Here is a 23,651-nt window from a genome sequence, read left to right on the forward strand (position 1 = left end):
AAGGGTACAGGATTCAGCATATAACCCATCCACAGTACTAATGTACTAGTACTATGAGTGGGAGAAAAATAAATATATGAGGTGTGAAGCTCTCATTGTCGAAATTTAAACAAAAATGACGGTATCAAAGCTTTAGTTTTTAGGAAGCGATTTTACTGAATATGCTGCATTATTATAACATCCAACCCCTCCCCCCATCATATGTGATTAACTTTTGCTTAGCTTCACTAGCAACTTAGCAACAGAATAATGGTAGTCTGTTCACACTGAGCTTACTTGCAATTTCATATATTACAAATATTTTACTATTCCATTCGACTACTGTTCTAAATGGACAAGAACCTTGAAATTTATGCTATATAATAAAAAATGGGGGAGACCACACTCCTACCAAGCACATCCCCCGGGTGGCAGATAGGGGAAACCCAAATGGGTTGCTCTGAATAAAGAATAAAGAGCCGTGGATCAAAGGATGTAGCAGAGGCATGGCAAGCTGGCTACATTATTATGCCAGTAACTTTCATGAGCAGGAGAAAGTCTACAAACCGAGATAGTGCTACTGCGTATGGGACAACGCCTACTCAAAGACCATATAGAGCAGGTGAGAAATCAGCAATGTGGTCAGCCAAGGATGTGAAACATGTAGCCACCCTCAACATAAGATCACTATACCGACCTGGAAAATTAAAATTAGTCCAGGAAAACTTAAAAAGACTGATATGGAGTATTTTAGGTTTATCAGAGACACATTGGTGTGGAGATGTATTCATGGATTTACCAAAAGGAAGACTGTTCTTCTCAGGAAGAAAAGATAACATACACAGAGAAGGAGTTGCATTACTAATTGAAAAGAAACTTACACACTCAGTAATTGAAATAAACCCAGTGTCTCCTAGAATAATAACAGCCAAACTTTGAGCTAAAGAAAAAGGTTAAACACTTAAAATAATCCAAATATATGCACCAGACAGTAACCATTCAGAGGAAGAAATAGAAAATTTCTATGAAGAACTACAACAGGAAATAGATAATCCCAAAAATAGAGAACTCATGATAGTGATGGGAGATTTAAATGCTAAAATAGGACAGTTCACAGCAGACAAAAAAGATGTGATGGGGAAATTTGGATATGGAGAGCTTAACGACAGAGGAGAACAATTACTCCACTTCTGTAAAGCAAACGATCTAATAATTACAAACACATTGTTCTATCAACGCCCTAATAATAAATATACATGAACATCCCCAGATGGTAATATAAAGAACTGCATAGACTATATCATCATAAACAAACAATGGAAAAGATCAGTAAATAATGTACAAACATTAAGAAGTTTTGATTTTGACACTGACCACGAAATATTAACTGCCAAAGTGAAGATAAAATTCAATAGGAAAAATAATATCAGAAAAGAAGAAAACATCAACCTATCAAAACTAAAAGATAGCTCAAGCAGAAGTCGATTTTTGGAATAGATGTGCTTGAAATTAAAACCCTCCATCTTACAGAACAGCAGAAAATTCTGAGAAGAAGGAAAAGAAACAGTGTTATCAATTGCAAAAGACACTCTAGGTTCCAAACCCAAAATAAACAAACAGTGGATAACCCAAGAAATCATAGCTACCATAGAAGAGAAAAGAGAGGCCAAGATACTTGTAAACCAATAAAACAATGAAGAGAATAGAGAAAAATACAGAGCACTAAAAAATAAAGTTGATAACCTACGCAAAAAAGCCAAAGAAAAATGGTTAGAAGAAAAAGCTAAGAAATGCCAAGAAGCATACCAACAAAACAACCTAAAAGTCTTTCATGATACTGTAAGAGAAATTACAAAGGAATTCTCAGCAAAAGCAGTAACAATGATAAACAACAAGATGATTGAAACCGGGAATATCGAATATATAAGAAAAATCTGGTCAAACCATTTTAAGACTATCTTCCACCAAGGAAACAAAACTACAATGCCAACAATAGAAGAAAATAATGATCACCCAAAAATTTTACAAGAAGAAGGTTAGATACGCAATAAAACAGATGAAAAACAATAAAGCACCAGGCATTGATACTATCCCTACTGAACTGTGCAAAAGACACTCTAGGATACATATGGAGGCAGCATATCAATAGAATATTTAACAACCTATTCAATAAAATACTACAAACAGGAGAGATCCCAGATGACTGGAGAACTGGAAAGATCATCCCAATATACAAGAAAGGAGACAAAAGAGACTGCAGAAATTACAGACCAATCAATTTACTCCCTGACACCTATAAAATATTCATAAGAATTATACAAAATAGATTAAAAAACACCTACGAAGAAATGATAGGCATAGAACAAGCTGGTTTTCGAGTCAACAATAGACCAAATTCAACAATAGACCAAATTTTCACATTGCACCAACTAGCAGAACTCAGCTGGGAAGACCATAAAGAACTATATTGTTGTTTTGTGGACTTTAAACAAGCTTTCGATAACATCAACAGAGAAATCCTTCTCAGAATTCTACTAGAAAAAGCAATAGACAAACATATAATACAGTTTCTGATAAAATATTACTCTAAGACAAATGCAATAATTAAAAAGGACACACTCACAACAGAACCCATAGAGATCCAAAAAGGAGTAATGCAAGGATGCCCATTATCCCCATGCCTATTCAACATATATCTAGAAGAAGTTGTAAAGAAAGCAATAGACAATGCGCCTGGAATCAATGTCAACGGTTTAAACATAAATAATATCAAATATGCAGATGATCTCGTCCTTCTTGCAAGAACCCCAAATGAACTACAAAAGTTGATCAACAAGCTAAATGAAACCTGTAAAACATATGACATGATAATAAATATACAAAAGACAAAAGTGATGAAAATAGGGAGGAACAGAACTACCATCTCAGCCACCCTAAACGGAGAACAATTAGAACAAGCAGACAACTTCATATACCTTGGATCAAAACTAACAGAAACAATAGATGAACTCAAAACAATCAAACACAGAATAGCGATAGGATGGACCACCATGGGAAAATTACAGAAAATCTGGAAAACAAACAAGATATCTAAACAAGCCAAAATCAAATTATATGAAGCAATAATTATACCAACAGTCATCTATGGAGCAGAAGCGTGGACATTTAAAAAAAGAGAGGAGAAAAAACTGCTGGCATTTGAAATGAAATGCTTAAGAAAAATAAATAGAACAAGTTGGATAGAAAAGAAAACAAACATCACAGTCAGAGAAGAACTATTGTATAAAAAGACAATAATAGAAAAAATTAGAAAACAACAACTGAGATGGCTTGGACACACTGTATGCATGGATGCAGACAGACTTCCTAATGTCCTAATCAATACTTTTCTGAAAAAAGAAGACCTGGAAGACCAAGAATTACCTGGCTGAAATTAATAAAGAACATCTCGGGATGCAGAACATATAAGGAACTTTTTCGAACAGCAAGGAATAGAGAAGACTGGAAGATCCTGCTCAAGAGAAGACTCAACCCATCTTAGATGGAAGAGAAGAATAAATGTTAGTTTAATCCATTATTTTTTCAACTATGTATATGCAAAGGATAAACATAAAAATGAACTGAAATCCTTGTTGACAAATATGTAACAAGTGCTGAAATATTGTCATTACCTACTAATAACAAAAATTGGAATAAATTACACAGGCCTGCAAAATTTGAGTCATGAAAAGTTGTCTGGAAACTATTAACCATTTCTGATTTAGTTTTGACCACTGATTTCAAATATCTCTTCCTTTCTCTATCACGTAAGGATTTTTCACAAAATGGATCTCAATATTACAGTAAAATAGCTTTAAAATTTTCCATAAACATTTTTGGAATGAAAGTATTGGGAAAAAAATTTTAATTAAAGTAATTAAAGATTAATCTTTAGTACATACTTTATATTTCATTGTGGTGTCTTTCTCTTTCCTTCAAAGCTCCTTTTTGAACTTTTTCTGTGAGATTCTTTTCCCGGGTCATCTCTGTGCAACATTCAGCAATAGTCCACCATCATGTTGATATTCCACCTGCCCTGATACCTTCTTTCCATCTCCTTGATGTCTTGGTGGAATCGCTCTCCTTGCTCTTCACTGAGGGTTCCCAGATTCTCAGGAAAGTAGTCTAAATGAGAGTTGAGAAGTGCACTTTTAAGCTCATGGAACATCCCAAATCCTTGAATTTCTGTAGCATGTCTTCCACAATCATTTTATAGTTATGGTCCTTGTGATTTCCTAAAAATCTGGTCACCACCTCTTTCAAAGCTTTCCTGCTTCTTTTTCAACAGCTGCCATTTTTAATTCAAACAGTTTATCCTTCATAAGTTACCTGATGTCCGGACTGATAAAAAAATACCTTCTTTCAATTTTGCTGTAGATAATCCCGAAAAATTTGCACAGATGCATTTAAAACGCTCTCCTTCTTTCAACAAAGCCTTGACAAATTGCTTTATCAATCCCAGCTTTATGTGAAGCAGGAGCAAAAGGATTTTTTCTCGAGAAACCAAAGTTTCGTGTAACACATTTTTACTTCCAGGTTCTAATGTGACTCTTCCTGGCCATTCCTTCTTGATCCAATGTTGCTTTCGATCTCGGCTGTCCCACTGGCACAAAAAGCAGCACGGTATTTGGTGTATCCTCTTTGTTAGGTGAATTTTTACAACCTTCTTGAAGCCATTAGAAACACCACTTAAAACACAGTTAAAAGAATTTTAACAAATGAGATCAACACTATTACACGACACTATATAAAAACATTAAAAAATCTGCAAACACATTAAATCTTCACACTAAATATGCCACCTTTTGGAAATATGATAACCTTAGTAGTCAATGATTAAAGTTCAACTAAAGAATCATACAAGAAAATGTGTCTGTGACAACAGGAAAGTCATCTGTTATCTTGGCAAATCAGATTCAAAGTAGCCGCCTGCACTTTTATCTGCATTCCACCCTCCCTCTCCTATCTTAATGAGAAGTTTTGTGGAAATTTCTTTATTTACCACAAAAAGACACTTTAAAAAAGCATTTATACAACTAATTAACTGCAAATAAAGGAGAATGAAAATAAATACCAATGTGCTGAATTTAAATCTAAATACTACTAATAAAAACGATAAAATTAGAAATAAGATAAAATTGGTGGGTGATGGAATTTTTTTTTACTATTTTTTCTGAACTCAGCACCTAAAAATCTATGAAATACAAAGAAATTTAAATGCCAAGGGTTCTGAATAGGCTGGAATTGTGGGCATGGGAAAATGGGTGTCAGTTCAATGTCAGTAAATGTAAAGTCATTCACTTCGGCATGATTAGATATCCAAGTCGTATTATATTGGTGGGATTAGGCTAGAAGAAACTGATCAAGCTAGGGATCTTGGAGTGTAGTAGATGAAGTTGAAGTTTAAGAGTGAAGTTGAAGTTTAGGGGCCATGTGGCAAAGATTTCAAATACAACTCAAAAGATAATCGCAATGCTGAAACAAACGTTCACATGTAAAGATAAGGATGTTATTTTTCCTCTTTACAAGGCCTTGATAAGACCTTACTTGGACTATTGTGCGCAGGTCTGGTTTCTGTTGTGATTCTGATATATTGGAGAGAGTACAAAGGAGAGTGTTAAAAATGATATCAGGAATCAAGACACTAGCAAACAGGAGAAAAAGGGATGATATGATTGAGACTTACAAACTTCTGAAAAGGTCATACATGATTTCAATTGATGGAATTTTTCAATTTATGAAGGGTGGGGAAAGGACAAGAGGGCATCCTTGGATGCTGAGAACGAAGGCTACCAAGAAGGGTGTGAGGGCTAGATTTTTCTCTCAGAGAGTGGTGCATGATTGGAATGGATTGCCATTGGATGTTGTGAGTGCAAGCAGTATGAATCAATTCAAGAAGAAGTATGATAGCTGGTGTGTGTGTGTGTGTATAGTATGTGGCCTCCCTCGATGAGTCTCTGACTCCTTGGACGTCTCTCTTAACAATAATAATAATCATAGTAATTCTTGACTAGGTCCGTGTTCTGATGAGTGAGGAAATTAGTCTCAATAGGATAGGAATGAAGGAACGACTCTGAAGAATATAGGCAGCATTTCCATGTCATGATTAGATCCTTCTCCTTTCCCCCAAAAATTTCTATCTTTCACCTTCTTCCCAAAGAATTCACCGCCTACCTTTAAAACACAGGTTTTAAATTTCACATACCTTGTGTCTTATCCACAATTCTCTCACATCTCTCTCTCTCCATTCCCCCCCCCCCTTCCTTTCAGTCATACTTCAGTAATATTGCCATATGCCATTCAATAAGATGACAACCAGGAATATCCTACAAAGGTATGTCCAAAATTATTCTTTCCTTATATTCTTCATATATCTATATATTTAAAACAAAAGTAGGCAAAATAGCCATAAAAATTTTAAAAAATCCCTTCTTTTAAAAGATATACCAAACTCTCAATACTTTAGTTAATATGGAAACTTATCTTTAGAATATAAATGCTACAGATATCTTTCACACCCATCAAAGTATTAGCATTCTACTAATATTCATATCTAAAGTATGTTTCATACAGATTGATGACATTATGCACTTTATCCATATATTTCCCATATTCTACACACTTTCCACAAATTTATATATATAATCTTCAGATATCCTAATCCTATTTCCATCAGATTCTCATCTTTTTGTCTTTGGTCAAACTACATTAACAGCATTCTACTAATATTCATATCTAAAGTATGTTTCATACAGATTGATGACATTATGCACTTCATCCATATATTTCCCATATTCTACACACTTTCCACAAATTTATATATATAATCTTCAGATATCCTAATCCTATTTCCATCAGATTCTCATCTTTTTGTCTTTGGTCAAACTACATTAACAGGTCTATTCAGATTTCTACCACTCCTAATCCAAAACCTAAATCTATTAGAACTAGAAGCACAAACTGATTTGATCAGTCCATCAACCATAAAATCCACGATTAGAATCAAGAATAACATCCAGTTAATCAACAAATATACAATGTGTTGATTATAAAGATCTTGTGCTAAAGGTGCCTTATAAAAATAAGAAATATTCTCAAGAAATAAAAATATAACCATTGTTTTTGGGCCACTACTAATACCACCCCCTTCACCACCACAGATCATTCCACTTCTCTCATTTCTCTTTACATAAAGCAGTCTTGAATTGAATTTGCATATTATATTACTATGGCAGAACATTCAGCATCAGTCCATTTGCAAAAACATATAGTAAAATTCCTACCTGGTAACAAATCAACATTTCAGATAATGTCTTCTAAAACAACCATCTTCTGCTGAGCAAAATGTTACAAAAGCAAATTTAAAAAGACAGCTGAGATTATTATTCATCAGCTTATAATGCTATAAAATAAAACTCTCTCTTTCTCTGGATATATCACAGTCAGCTCTTCTATGCCAATACTAACATTATATTTCAAAACTATCATTTTTGCTTATCTATATGGCATTATTGCATTCTACATGCTCAACATCCCTAGTGATTTCATCAGCACAGAATAATGGTAAAAATAAAGGATTGTAAATAAAGTTACAGAGTTCCTTTTAAAAATTAAGATATTATTAAGGACATGTTCAATATTTAATGCTTATTTTATTATTTGAACAAAAAAAGCACATTTTTTTTAAATTAGTAATCTTACCAATCTGTATTGTCTATAGCATCCCCAAACCCTGGGGTGTCTACTACTGTTAATTTCAGTTTAACCCCTCTTTCTTCAATTTCAACAGTAGAAGGCTCTAATTTTACTGTCTGTTTTACCTTCTCTACATTTAAAAAAAAAAAAAATAACAAAATTACAAAAAAGTGATAATACATTTAGCATTATAAATTAAAGATGTCAAGAAATTATATTCTTGGTTTCCAAGTTCTTTATCCAAGTGTAAGCAAAACAAAGTTTGCACATACAAGTAGCCCAGTCGTGAAGATACTTCATTTGCAAACTTTGCTTACACTTGGATAAAGGATGAAACCAAGACATAATTTCTTGGCATCTTTAATTTATAGTATAACCAAGTGAAAAAACTTTCAACACTTAGCATTAGTGTGCAAAACATACAGAATTAGATTTTTAAATGAAATATAAATAGGCACAATAAAAGTACAAAAATTACTATTTTTAAGTGTAAAAGTGCCAGTCAGTTATAAGCCCAGATCAAACTTACTATAATCTAAGCAGGATAAAACTTGCTATAAAACTTAATGAAATAAAGATTTCAAAAATGCTATACACTTCTATAGGTCATCTCATTAGACTAATTTTGACTGTGTATACACATTCCCTGAATGGGTCGTATACTTAATCAAAAATTACATAAATATCAATTTTAAAAAAAAATTTCATGCAAAACAAGTTGAGGAAATGGTCATACACAAGTATTAAAAAAAAGGCATGTTTTGCAATAGCATTTTTGAATAAAGATATTATTCTTTGCCACAACAACCTGATAAGTATAATTGTGGTTCAGACATAATACAGAAATACAAACATAGCATGAGCATCTGAAGAGGGGGGGGGGGGGGAACGGGGCACTTGCCGCTGTTCTTCTTCAAACTGTCACACAAGACAATTTGAAGAGAAACATGCAACAAATGGCTAACCAGTCAAGGGAAATATGGCATGCCATTTTAGACATGAACATTTATTCATGGAATTCTTCAGTACTTATTCTCATCTGAATCAGAATGGTTTATCCATGCAAAGTACAGGAAATTTGGCAGTTATAATTATATATATATTTTTACAAGTAGTTCTTGCATATTTATCTCTCTATGAAACAGCATCTACTTTGAGCAGTTAGCCAATCATTACATGTCCTTACTTTGTTTAAATAAGCTTGAAGCCCTCATTTTCATTGAAGAAAATTTGAATTATTCTTTCTGAAATATTTGATATTCAACTGATCAATAACTTACTATGTTTATGCATTTCCATTTTATGAACTCATATTTTCTGCATTTTCTATTTGACATTCCCTCCCCTCTGTACACAACAAAACACACAGCATATTAGTGTCATGTGTGGGCAAGATATCAAGGAGAAAGTGAGAGTCTTATAGGAAGCTTTGTTTTTTTCACTTGATTACAAAGTAATTACACTTGCCAAGAGAATTGTATTGTTCTTTAATCCTTTACCCAAGTGTAAAGTATAGTATACAAGTAAATATATAAGGCTACTTGTATATAGAAGTTGCTGACTACACATCAACACATCTACCCATAATGTAAAGCACACTTCCTTTCAGACATGTATACTGCTATGCATATACATGTCTGAAATACTATCCAGATCAGTTTCAATCTCTATTGATGTGTCAGTGGAAGAGAGACCTAAAAAGATGTCATGGTTGAATTAATGCAGGTCTATTTTCCATACATAAATAACAAAAAAAGTGTATCATTGAAGTATCTTCATGACTAGTCAAGATACTTCAGTGCAAAGAACATGTCCAAAAGGAAGTGTGCTTTGCATTCTGAAAAACTGCAGCAACCGATGTGAAGTCTACAGCCTCTATATACAAGTATCGTAGTGATGAAGACATTTCACATGCAAACTATGTTTGCTTACATTTGAATAAAGAATTAAACAAGAATATAATTTCTTGGAAAGTAAGAGAATGATGTTTCTTCATCAGCTGGAAGTTGTATCCTTTGGAAAAAAGTGCAAGGAAGGAAAATATACCAAAGAACAAAGGTAAATGCAATGGAAAAGAAAGAAATGGAATTGGTTCAGTAGGTTTAAAGATGGGCATTAAATGTATTTTGGCTGGCTCATGTTCATACAAGGTTAAAGGAAAATCGAACCTTGACCAAAAAAACAGCAGTGAAAGACACAAAGAAAAACATACATATAAGAAAATAACTGGAGTGAATCTGTGCAAAATGAGTCTTAAACTTATGACATCATTAGCATTTAGGAATGTGTGAGCTGAGCTAATCTAGGGTGACAGGTTCACTACACCAAAATTAGCAAAACAGATGTTTGATGGCAAGATTTCAGGAAAAAGATCCAGAGGAAGATCACAACCTTATGCAGTTAGAAGTGCCTATAGCTGAAACATAAGATCTGCCAATACTGGAATCCTGACAAAGATATAGAGAAAAATAGAGAAATGTTGTTAACAAGAAGTTAGTAAGTAATAATGTAATCTTAATCATGTGGTACTCTCATAGTATCTGGTAAATCCCTCAAGTGGTACATAACAAGAATCTGGCTACGATATGATTAATACTGGAATACAATACGAGCAGAACTAAGGAAGGGAGAGAGGCTAACAAGTACAGAAACCTTATTATCCAAACTTTCATATTTATGAATTTAGGGACACAAATTAATAATAATAATAACAACTTGACGTTTCGACCCCTGTATTGAGGTCATCGTCAGAAGGATGCATGTTATAAGAACCAAGCTACATGCTGTTGCACTCTATACAGGTAAATTACATCTACATTGTTAACTAATCTTTTTTCTTAGCCTGCCCTCTAGTGATAAAAAAAAGTAACAAACTCTGCTAAAGTCCTTACTTAAGGATTCTTCTGGAATTATACAGTTCATATTGTTATATGATGATTATCTTTTGGATTTGTACAGTAAGGTTGCTATTGAATGTTCAGGGGAAAAAAAAAAAAAAAAAACCTCGAGTCTTCTTGTATTGAGATTTTTCTTTGTGATTGCTATGAAGGCTCCACATTCTTGGAATGGTTAGACCATCATTTTTATTCAGATTCGGATCCTGTTTGAGCATTTCACATGCTTCCTTGAATTTCCGCTCGAACCAGGTTTTGGTGTGGTGTAGGAACTTGGTATCTTTCCAATCAATTCTGTGGTATTTGGAGTGCGTGGTCAGAAAAGCCAGATTTTCCAAAATGGAGGTATTTTATGTGTCGTTCATGTTCATCCTTCCTGACTGGGATGGTTTGCCCTGTTTTCTCCTATGTATGGTATGTTACATGTGCATTGTATTTTGTAAACCCCTGGGTGGACTAGGTGTGGGAGAGGATCCTTGGAAGAACTGAGTAGGTGTCTTAATTTTGTAGGGGGTTTAAAGATGGTTTTGATGTTGTATTTGTGTAGTCTTCTGTCTATTTTTTTGGAAATGCCTCTAACATACGTTATAGCAATAGCATTTTCGAAATTTTTTTTGTTATTAGTGGTATCTTTGTGAAGAATCTTGTGAATAGTTTTTATACTGTATCCATTTTTTATAAAGATATGTTTGATGGTCTCATATTCATGGTTAAGAGCTTGTTCATTTGAACAAATAGTTTGAGCTCTGTGTTTAAGAGTGCTTATGACCCCTAGTTTTTGTGTTGGGTGGTGATAAGAAGTTTTGTGTATGTACTGGCCTGTGTGTGTAGGTTTGCAGTAAGCTGTCTCTCCTCAGTTTACTGCAAACCTACGTGTGACAAGTGTGTCTAGGAACGGAAGAGAGTTGTTTTTTCCTATTTCAATGGTGAATTGGATGCGTTTATGTTGTTTGTTCAAGTGGCTAAGGAATGTATTTAGTGCTTAGCAGCCATGGGGCCAAATGGCGAAAATATCGTCGACGTATCTGAGCCAAATTTTGGGCTTTAGGCAAGCTGACTCTAGAGCTCGTTGCTCAAAGTCTTCAATATAAAAGTTCGCTATTGGGGGGGGGGGGGGGGGGGGGGGGGAACTGTACCCGCTTTTTGGAGATAAAAATTGTTTTGCCACAGAAATATCCGGAGCAGAGTACGTGGGCAAAGAGGGCCGTGATGTCGTGAGGAAATAGGTTCTGTAAGAGCAAGATAGTATCATTGATTGGGACATTGGTGAAAAGGGAAATTATGTCAAAGCTGACTAATAGATCTTGGTCATCGAGTGTAAACTTTTTAATTTTGTTTATGAAATGTTGTGTATTTTTTATGTAGGAAGGGGAATGACCAACCAATTCCTTGAGTGTGGCAGCTAATTTTTTGGCTAAGTGGTAATTCAGGCTGTCGATTCTTTCCACAATTAGACGTAATGATGTGTCTGTTTTGTGTACTTTTGGCAGGCGATAAATTCTGGGCGCACGGGCATACTGCGGTATTAATTTTTTAATTGTTTCTTCCGGCCACGTGTTAACTGATTTAAGCAGTTCAGTAGTTTTCTTTTTGTTGCGTTGCATGGGGTTGTAATTTACCATTTGGTAAGTGTTGTGGTCCGATACCAAATGGTTCATTTTTTCTATGTAGGTTGTCCGATTTAAAATAACAGTGGCATTCCCTTTATCTGCTTTTGTGATAATAATGTCACGGTTATTTTTTTAGGGATTTGAGAGCCAGCTTTTCAGCTTTGTTTGGGTTGCTGGTTAATTTTTTTGGTTGAATTTAGTAAACAGGCAGTTTCCATCCGTATTTTGTCAGCTAAATTTGCGGGGAGGGATTTTAACCCTCTCTCGATATGATAGATTATATCTAGTTTATTTACTGACATCGGAGCAATGCCGTAATTTAAACCTTTCTCTAGACGCGAGAGTTCACCTTGGGTGAGGTTGTAATCCGATTGGTTGATAACCAAGTGGTCCGAGGGTGGTTGGTTGCTCTTAACTGCGTTTGTGGGTGATTGGCAGCTCCTTTCGTTATGGTATCGTGATTGGCTGCTCCTTTCGTTATGGTGTCGTAATTGTCTTGTGCTTTCCTGTAGTTTTAATACTTGAAACTTTGTTATTAATTGTTCTTTGTTTTTGAGTAATAGATGCTTGGCCGAGTCATCTGTGATCTTGTCGAGAATATCCCAAATTTCTGGATTAACGAACTGGATGGCTCAAGTTACTGGATGACTCAATTTACCCAAGCCAGAGTGGTTGTAACACTCTGGCTTGGGTAAATGCTAAGTTCTGTGGAGGACCCATCTGCAACCTTCATAGCAACCACAAAGAAAAATCTCAATACAAGAAGACTTGAAGTGTTTTTTTTTTTTCCCTGAACATTCATTAGCAACCTTACTGTACAAATCCAAAAGATAATCTTAATATAACAATATAAACTGTATAATTCCAGAAGAATCCTAGTACGTGAGGACTTTAGCAGAGTTTATTGTAGTTTTTTTTTTTTTTTATCACTAGAGGGCAGGCTAAGAAAAAAGATTAGTTAACAATGTAGATGTAATTTACCTGTATAGAGTGCAACAGCATGTAGCTTGGTTCTTATACACCTTTATCCTTCTGATGATGACCTCAATACAGCGGTCTAAACATCAAGTTATTATTTTATTATTAATCAGTAAAATAATCTTTTCAACACTTGTGTTTTGTGTCCCTAAATTCATAAATATGAATGCTGATCACCGTGTAACCTTAAAAGAAAGAGTCATCATCGCCATGGAGATGTGACCCACAAGCAGTGCAGCCTCTACGGTAAGCTAAAGATACGTAGTTCCATGTTAATTAATCAACTAGCCTTTTTTGAAACGATGTAGAGACAGCAACTTAATACCCAAATGCATTAAACTAAAGAAAAATTTACATCAGCTAAAGCACTCTGTATCTATGCCAGGCTAGAAAAAGCGTTGTTAAGAGAGCAGATCCACGAGGGACGAAATAACTGCATTTACCCAAGCCAAAGTGTTACAACTAAAATTTGAGCCATCCAGTTATATTAATCCAGAAATTTGGGATATTCTGGACAAGATCACAGACGACTCGGCCAAGCATCTATTACTCAAAAACAAAGAACAATTAATAACAAAGTTTCAAGCAATAAAACTACAGGAAAGCACAAGACAATTACGACACCATAATGAAAGGAGAGCCAATCACCCACAAACGTAGTCAGGAGCAACATCCACCATTGGACCACTTGATTATCAACCAATCGGATTACAACCTCACCCAAGGTGAACTCTCGCTACTAGAGAAAGGTTTAAATTACGGCATTGCTCCGATGTCAGTAAATAAACTAGATATAATCTATCATATCGAGAGAGGGTTTAAAATCCCTCCCTGCAAATTTAGCTGACAAAATACGGATGGAAACTGCCTGTTTACTAAATTCAACCAAAAAAAATTAACCAGCAACCCAAACAAAGCTGAAAAGCTGGCTCTCAAATCCCTAAAAAATAACCGTGACATTATTATCACAAAAGCAGATAAAGGGAATGCCACTGTTATTTTAAATCAGACAACCTACATAGAAAAAATGAACCATTTGGTATCGGACCACAACACCTACCAAATGGTAAATTACAACCCCATGCAACACAACAAAAAGAAAACTATTGAACTGCTTAAATCAGTTAACACGTGGCCAGAAGAAACAATTAAAAAATTAATTGTTATATAAATTATAAATTAAAATATAAATTAAAATTAATATAAATTAAAAAATTATATAAATTAAAATTAATACCGCACGCAGTATGCCCATGCGCCCAGAATTTATTGCCTGCCAAAAGTACACAAAACAGACACATCATTACATCTAATTGTGGAAAGAATCGACAGCCCAAATTACCACTTAGCCAAAAAATTAGCTACCACACTCAAGGAATTGGTTGGTCATTCCCCTTCCTACATAAAAAATACACAACATTTCATAAACAAAATTAAAAAGTTTACACTCAATGACCAAGATCTATTAGTCAGCTTTGACATAATTTCCCTTTTCACCAATGTCCCAATCAATGATACTAGCTTGGTAGTGAATGTATTTGTTCTCCAAAACAGATCTTCCGGTCTGTCCATAGTAAGCTAAGTCACAGAGAACTTCACACACAGTCCAGGATGTACTAGCCTGGAATGTGTAGATTAGCGTTTCTCAAACTTCCTAAGCTCAAAGACCAGTAAAATGTCTAATACAATTCTATGAACCACTAAATTATGTAATTTTTTTAAAAACCTATATTTGGGAAAAACTGTGCCATTTATAACACAATTAATCTAAAAGCATGTTTTGAATACATATGGCAACATAATTAATTAAACTGGAAGTAAATGATTAAAAGTGTATCATAATTGAACAAAGTTTTAATTTTTATCAAACAAATAAATAATATGATATAATTATATTAGTACTTTTAATGAGATGGTTGAGCTTCTCAGCCCTTGCAGTTACCGGATGTCTGGCTCAATATTGGTCAACTTCAGTTAAAGATCAGCACACACAATAAGATGATTTCAGTATTTTGTTTTAATTTAAAGGAGCGATGAAAATCCTTTCTCACAAAGATAGGTTGTAGAAAACTGCATGACGATTTTCAATGCTTCGTTAGATAATTCAGGAAATTCACTTCTCACTGAAGACAAGATCCAGAATAGAGCCAAACCAAGATCACGGAATTGCATTTTAAGCCCAATGTCACTTGAAAGCTCAATTAACTGTTCTTATAACGAATGGTTGTTCTCGTGACTGTAAACCTGAAATGGATTGCGAATCCAAAAAATTTCTTATAAAAGTTATTCGGAAAATATATTTCAAAATTCTGTTTCAGAGTTTTGAGGTGGTCATAAACTCAAAATCAACAAAAATATCATTTTCCACTAAAAAGGATTCTAATGTTGGAAAAAATGCAAATTGTCTGTCTGTTAAATAACTGATCCATAACACCAGTATTTTCACAAATGTCGTTATTTTGTCGTAGGCATCAAGAACAGTTGAAGAATTTCCCTGAAGGGAGAGATTTAGTTCATTTAATTTCGAAAAAATGTCTGAAAGATAGGATAGTGTTGATAACCATGAATGTAATTCTGATGCAAAATCAGAATTACATTCATTTACAAACAATAAAACTTCATGCCTTAATTAAAATAACCTTGTTAGTACTTTGCCCCAGAAAAGCCAGCAAATTTCAGAATGCAGTTGTGTGTATTCACTCAGCATTTCATTTCAGCGTGCTGAAAATAACCTGTTATTTAGTAGTCGAGCCTTAATAAAATTAACTAGCTTTACACCATTGTATAGCACAGTTTTAAATTCTGGTGGCATTCCTTTGAAGGCTAATGCTTCCCCTATGTATGAAACAATGTACCCAATTTATATCCAGAGCTACTTCCTTCACCTCAGAAACAACCTCATTATGCCTGCCTGTAAGGGTGCAAGCTCCATCCGAACAGAAGCCCATACATTTTTCCCACTGGATCCCTTTGTGTATTATGTAATTATTGAGAGTGTGAAATATTTCTTCTCCACTTGCAAAGGATGACAAAGTTCTACAAAACAGAATATCGTCATGAATGTTGTTATCTTGCACATATCTTATGTAGCATATTAACTGTGCATCATTTGTAACATCAGTGGTGTTGTCTATTTGTAATGCATAATAAGGGCTCTTCTTAGCTCTTCCGATTAACTAAGAGTCTACATCACCTGCAATATCATTAATTCTGCAACCAACAGTGTCATTTGAAAGAGGAATCAAATCAACATCTTTTAGTAACTTGTTGCCAAACATAGTTTTTACCATATCTTTTATAGCTGGAAGTAGTAAATTTTCCGCAGTAGAATGAGGTTCCCTGTTTTCGCTATGCACAAACTTAAGAGACATGATGCTTCCAGTACCTTGCTATTCATCGAACCCATGGCAGAAACTATCTTTCCCATGATTTAATGTCCCTAAACATCACTGAGAAAATTCAATTGGTTCATTTTTCACATCACAATGTTTAGTTTTTAAATGTCAGAGTTTCGCAGGTTTCATGCACTCATTCAACACACTTCATAACACAAAACACATTGAGGTTTCTGTTCACTTTCATCTCTGCACCAAGAAAACCTGAATTCCAAATATGAACGTTATATTTCCTACTGTATTTTTTCTTTGAACCGCTTGTTTCTTCTACTTAAATGGTATCAGATTTACTCGCCGTTACAACACGTGTATCACAATTAGGGTTAGCATCACCTGTTTCATTTGCTTTTCTTTTCAAAGTCCTAGTTCTAAGTCACTTTTCCATTATTAAAAAATGTTTCCAAAAAAATATATAAATACTGGGGTTAACTCACGACATACTTTGTCCAAGTATCACTTATCACTTCTGAAGATATACTGAGCCTTAGTTGAAGGAGGAAAACCTTCAATAATAAAAATCAATAAATAACAAGCAATTGGTTGAAATGTGGATAACACATGTTTACTTCAAATCGTACAAAACAGCAAGGGAAGGCAGAAGCAATAAAACTATACTGCTGTTCACTTCACCCCTCTTTTATTACTAGTCATTCTGCCGCTACACATTACTGTAGCAGCAGAATGTTCATGGAATGAACATTCTGCCAATATTTGTTGGGTTTTTTTAAGTATCCATTTTATTTCAATAATTTTTACTTATTCAATTTCAACACACAAGAACAAGTTTTGTTCTTGTGTGTTCGAGAAGGGAAAGTTAAGGAACCATATAGTATTTTATCTGTTTTGTAGGAGCTGTAGCCACTGGTGAAGAAAGTATGTAGAAATATACTGTGGAAAGAGCTGCACCATTAGAACAAATACTACTGGCTCTGTGAGTTAGTTTTGAGGATTCCATACTGTTGGGTTGGATGATATGATTGTAGCAATCTTCCAGTATGTGTTAGCATTCTATAAATGGAAAAAATAATAGTGAACCATCTAAAAGGCAAATGACTAATGTGTCAAGAAAAGGTAAACAGTTATTTGATTCTTTTCTAATGTGAAGTGAATATTGGGATGTTGGCTGTTAAGGTAAGTTACAAAGCAATCCAAAGTGTTTTGATCTTGGGGCCAAATGGCAAACACAAAATCAATGAAATGTAACCAGACTAAGAGTTTGAATAGCTGTCATAAGTAGTTTGTTCTCAAAATGCTCCATGTAAAAGTTTTCCAGGGGAATCCATTGCACCACCATTAATTTCTTTGATTCTTTTCTAATGTGAAGTGAATGTTGGGATGTTGGCTGTTACAGTAAGTTACAAAGCAATCCAAAGTGTTTTGATCTTGGGGCCAAATGGCAAACACAACATCAATGAAACGTAACCAGACTAAGAGTTTGAACAGCTGTCATAAGTAGTTTGTTCTCAAAATGCTTCATGTAAAAGTTTTCCAGGGGAATCCATTGCACCACCATTAATTTCTTTGTAAATTTTTCCTTGCCAAGCATGCCAACTAACCTGCATACATAGTAAATTTGAATAATTCGAAGATATCATGGCAAAAGTTAGATTTTATTAAATTAAGAAGATCTATTAGTGGTACATTAGTAAATTTTGTACCACATTTAGTACCATATTTAACCATCTAAATTTTTAAGGATGACATTATTTTTATTAGTGATTTGAAGTGGACTTTTTTTTTTTAAATCAAGAGAGGAAAAACACATTTATTAAACTCACTAATATCGCTGGTTTCCTACTCAGCACCATTAGAGTCCAATTATAACTGTGATAGGCAAACAGCACTAAACAAAGTAATTGTGGAAAACAATTTAAACTGCAACTGACAAAACAGAACTAATGTCCTTACATGGCATTCTCTATTGTTTGGGTAAGCATAAAGTTCATTTAGAGAAGTCAGGCTGTCAGGTCTTAAAATGACAGTCTCCCAGATCTTCGGTAAATTAAAGCAACCATACTTATGGTTACGAGAGTGCTTCTTAGCTGATGCTGATTCTAAAAATAGTCACTCAGACCTATAACAACATTCTATGTAATATAGATGTTTTCCTCCATTGGATCCCATATGAAGGGGTATCCAGAGCATGGTCTGCCAATTGTGATTTGCCATACAGATGATCACGGATGTAATTTTTGTGTTCTTCAAAGTAGGCTAAACTGCAGGCACAAGAAACTTTATACATTTTGCAATGATCATGATGATGCAGCTGATTTTTAGGAGAATGCATGAAGGTAGCTACTGAATGAGAGGTTTGAAAGTGACATGGAGATCATATTTACAGAGAACCCTTAACATGTGGGATGATATGGGATGGGAATGGTTTTGCTGTGATCCTGTGTGTAGAAAGGATGGGGTGCATGTAATATTTTATCCATTTTACAGGGCTATAGCCAATGGCTATAAAGTTGTTGCAAACGTCCCTAAGCTCAGTTTCAAGAGCTATGTCATTTCAACAAATCACCTTGACTCAATGAGTAAGTGTTTTGAGAATGTCAAAATAATAGTAGGAAAAAAAATCATGCCGATAGTGTCACCATCTATGGTCGAGGGTGAGAACTTTTCAGACCACCCTTGTAACAAAAATGTAATGTATCTGGACCACAAGGCCAAACAGCAAACGTGTCACACAGAGCAGCCAAACTATTGATTTAAGTGTGGCTTGTTGAGTGCTTGGTTTTAACAATGCTCCAAATAGAAGTTAGCTAGAGAAGGGAAATAAGAGAGGAACCCATGGCAGTCTTTTCTAGCTATATCTATATTTTTCCTTACAATAGGAAATTATATTTTGTAATTTCATACTCTTCTAGTTCATTGATTTCTTATGTCTCCCACTGTTGAATTTGTAATTTTTTCATATAGTTCATTTTGTGTGCTTTATGTATCCTTTAACCTCTGTACTGTCACCAATACAGTTTCCCATCATTTACTGATCTCAACTATAGTTTTTTCAACAAATTTGTTATTCTTCAGTAGAAAATCAAATTTCTTTAGTTCATTACGAAGATTTCAGGTAAGTAATAGAAGCTATCATAACATTTTGAAATTTAAATGTTAATTCTGGTTTTCATGTTTATAATTTCATACTCTCTAATTCTTTCTATGTGTGTCCCATTAGTGTTTCAAATAGTATTTTTCATGCTGTCATTTTGTGAATGTGTTACATATGCTTCTTGCCAATTGTGTTCTGTCTTCATATAATTTCCACTTGAATCCAATTATAGTTTTCTCTCCAAATTTATTGCTCTTCTGGATCATGTTGTCTTGGCAATAAAACACTGAGTATTTTATTTATTAGTCCTTTTAGGTATTAATATGCCTGTAAAACTGTGATAGCATGAAATTTCTGTATTGTTTTAACCTTAGTATCTTTCTAGATCTAACTCCCAATGATAAGACTTTGATAAAGGTTGAAATCAGTCTAGGTAGTGATCCTTCCCATAATGCATAACAATATATGCTTCTGAAAGGAAGTGTGATTTACATTATGGTATACTGAGATAACAGATGCAGTTACCTCAGTATACCATAGTTAACATACTATATACAAGTAGACTAGCTGTGAAGATACATGTGCAAACTGTTTACTTACACTTGAGTAAAAGATCAAAACATGATTATAATTTCTTGTCAAGTATATACACTGTTTGGAAAGAAATCAATGGACACCATAGTGTGTCCATTGATTTCTTTCCAAACATGGTTCTTTGTGAGGGACGAGCCATGGTGCCCACCTTAATAAGATGTAGGACCTCCTTTCGCTGCAATGACTGCTGCAATCCTACAGGGCATACTATCCACAAAGTACAATAGCAAATAATGGAAATTTTGGACCACTCCACTTTGTGGAAAGTATGCACTGTAGGATTGTACGGTATCACTAAGTGATGTCTGTAGGCATGTAATGAGGTCATAGACAGTTGTGGGGGCAGACATCACTTGACCTTGGATAATGCTCCAGTTTATCCCACAGATGTTCCACAGAGTTGAGATCAGGGAGCTGTGGAGGCCAGTCAAGTGTGACCTTCATGTCCAAAAATCGCACAGTTGCAGGAGCCTTATGACACGGTGCATTGTCTTGATGAAAGAGACAATGGTCAGGTCAATAAAAATGCCAAAGTAGAGAGTGCCATGAACACTGAGCTCAATGTTCATGGCACCACAGAGGTCTGAGGCCAAACCAGGAAAACCAGGACAGTATCATCACACTGCCACCTCCAAATTTCATAATTAAGGTTACACACTCTGGTAAGAGATGTTCACCAGGCATTCACAGTAGCCACACCTGTCCATCTGCTCAGTAAATGGTGTAGCACTATTTATCACTCCATAACATAACTTTCACATCCCACTGAACACACTCTTTGCACCACTGAAGATAATGTTACATGTTTGTTTGGATAATGTGGGCCTTGCACATTGTGGTCCTAGCCTGGAAATCCATGTTGTGAGCTTCGGTTCTGAATTTTCTTGTGCAGATTCATGTTCCAATGCCCAAAACTCCAAATTCAACGTGTCGGCCAACGAACGGCGGTTTTTACATATTATCTTTCATAGCACGCTAGTCATGTTTGGTGAGTGTGGTAAGTTGTCCACTGCGAGTAGCACTTGACTCCCTGTGCTTCCATCTCAGTATGGTATCACCGATTGTTGACCTGAGATGGCCCAATTTGTCAACAATTTGCTGAACAGATAGGCCTGCAATGTGGCATCCTATCAAAATACCTTTTCAAACTCCATCAGTTCCCTTCTCAGAGGCATTTCACCAAGACACAGCTGCACTGACTTGGGAGCATCATATTCCTGTATTCCTCCAATTTATACCAGCTAGAAAAGTGACTCGTTACATATCATGATGCACCTTGCCTATGGGGGGGGGTCTGTTGACCTCTTTCCAAGCAGTGTACTTTTGCAATCAAGTGGGAAGAGGAAAAAAAAAAAATTCACAACTATCTATCTCTGATCCAGAGAATTTTACTGAAATGGTGATACACCATTTTGTTACTTGTATATGGAAAATATGGATTCCATATTGATTTAATCTTAGTATTCTGGCTCTAGCTCCCACTAACGAGACTTCAATAAAGTTTGAAACCGGTTTAGCTAGTGGCTACTGCCTTAAAGCTTTTGCATTATGAATACTGAGGCAAATGATATTTCCATCCTCTTTTTTCTTTTTCCTTTCTGTTATAGTTAACAGAATTTGGATGGCTTTGTGTCAATATTAATTTGTTTTATGATCTGTCAGCACAGAAGTCTAAAATGAAGATCAGTAATGTTCCCAAGTTAAAATTTAGATTTTTTTTTTTTAATTGAAATAATACAATATTAAATATAAAATTATATGGTTGTGAAAGAATAGTTTTCTCTTTAGTTATTCAAAGTTTAAAATGCTTCATAATTGCTAATACCAATACTTGAAACTCTGCAATGCACAGAAAAGAAGTAAATTAAAGACCAATTAATGTGTTCCAGATTGGGTGAGTGATGATCACAAGAGAGTCCAGTCATATATAAAGTTTTGTGTAGGATAGGATAACCACCATCCCCTTTTTAAACAGGACTGTCCTTTTTTATAGCTACTAATCACACTGTTTGGGAAAAATGCAAAATAAGACACCAAATGTTCCATTGTTTAAAAAAAAATAATGCATCCTGTTTTTCTTATTTTTCCTCTTTTTCGTAACCTAACTTAAGTATGCAGTTTTTTGCAAATTAGTAAAGAGCTTACCCTATTTCCAATAGATGGCCCTATTATCCATTCAGATGGCTTTCAGTTTCCACAGGTTGCTATAATGCATATGAGAGTCAAATTTTGTTTATAGTATGGCCAATAAGATGCACGCGCAAATAAATTCTAGTGATTTTCTTTAGTAATTTTCAAAGTATTGATGTGTTAGTGGTGGTCCAAAACATTATTTGAAGGATTTATAATTAATTATAAATTGAATTTGTTGAAAATAGGTTATGAGATGCTCAAGCAAAACTGTAGTTCCACAAACATATTGAAACAAAAGTTCCCTTTCCTAACTGATGTTAATGGTAAAGTTTTATGCACTGTTTGTAGAGATGAATTTTCTATTGACTCCTAAAAAGAAGTACAAAAAAGCAGTTGCAGCAAAAAGTGCAAGCCACAAACTTACCTCTTATGATTTTACCTTAAAAAAGACAGGATGTAAATGGTGAAGCGAAATCTCACTGCACAAGAAGGATTTCTAGCTTTCCACAATATCATGCATAACCATTCATTTAGATTAGTGAATTGCACTTCTACCATCATACAAAACTTATTCTCAAAAATATTCACATGTGAAAGAACAGAAGGTCGAAGTATAGTTGTGACTATACTGCTCCTTTTGCATTTTGTGAAGTGATAAGTTACTTACATGAGGAAAAATATGTTTGTTATGGTAGATTCATCAAATCACTTAAGCATGAAGTTAGACCCAGTTTTGGAGAGAAATTTTACATCTACAAAAAGGAATACAAGTGAAACTATGGGAATTCAAAAATCTGGTAAGAGAAATGTCTGAGATAACAGTGGGTCACATGCTGACCAAATTAAAGAAATATACATTAACTGACAAGATAACAGCATTTTGTAATGATAACTTCAGCAGCATTGTGAGAAAAGACAACCATAATGTCTTTCATAAGTTAAGCAAGAACACAAAAACGAACTTGTTTGCAAAGCATTAGGCATGATATGCTCCACATATCATGCATAATGCTTTGCAAACAACTGAAGATATTTTGTCAATTGATGTGGAATCAATTAACAAAGTGTTTCAACATTTTAATGTTTTCACTATTAGAGTTGAGGCACTGAAATTCTTCTGTAATTTTGTTGAAGTGGAATACAAGCAAGTTTTAGAAAGTGTTGAGATGAGACAGTTTTTCATGCAACCTGCTATAGAAAGAATGACAAAAATTTTAATGGACTCAAGTCATATTTTCTATTAGAAGATAAAAGCTCCAAACTCTAGGGATATTTTTAATAATCC

The 23,651-nt window shown here is 34.6% G+C and overlaps 1 protein-coding gene across 1 annotated transcript in view; it reads right to left on the bottom strand.

Moving 5' to 3' along the window:
• Septin1 (Septin 1) overlaps nt 1-23,651 on the bottom strand; it is a 127,657-nt gene that overhangs the window by 68,054 nt on the left and 35,952 nt on the right. The window contains exon 4 of the mRNA XM_090413919.1: nt 7,720-7,843. Within this exon, the coding sequence (XP_090270045.1) occupies nt 7,720-7,843 (124 nt within the window). The remainder of the gene's footprint in view (nt 1-7,719; nt 7,844-23,651) is intronic.

This window comes from Typopeltis vanoorti, chromosome 24 (assembly GCF_054136105.1).
Source record: "Typopeltis vanoorti isolate ZY-2024b chromosome 24, IOZ_Tvanoo_1.0, whole genome shotgun sequence".
Classification (NCBI taxonomy): domain Eukaryota; kingdom Metazoa; phylum Arthropoda; class Arachnida; order Uropygi; family Thelyphonidae; genus Typopeltis; species Typopeltis vanoorti.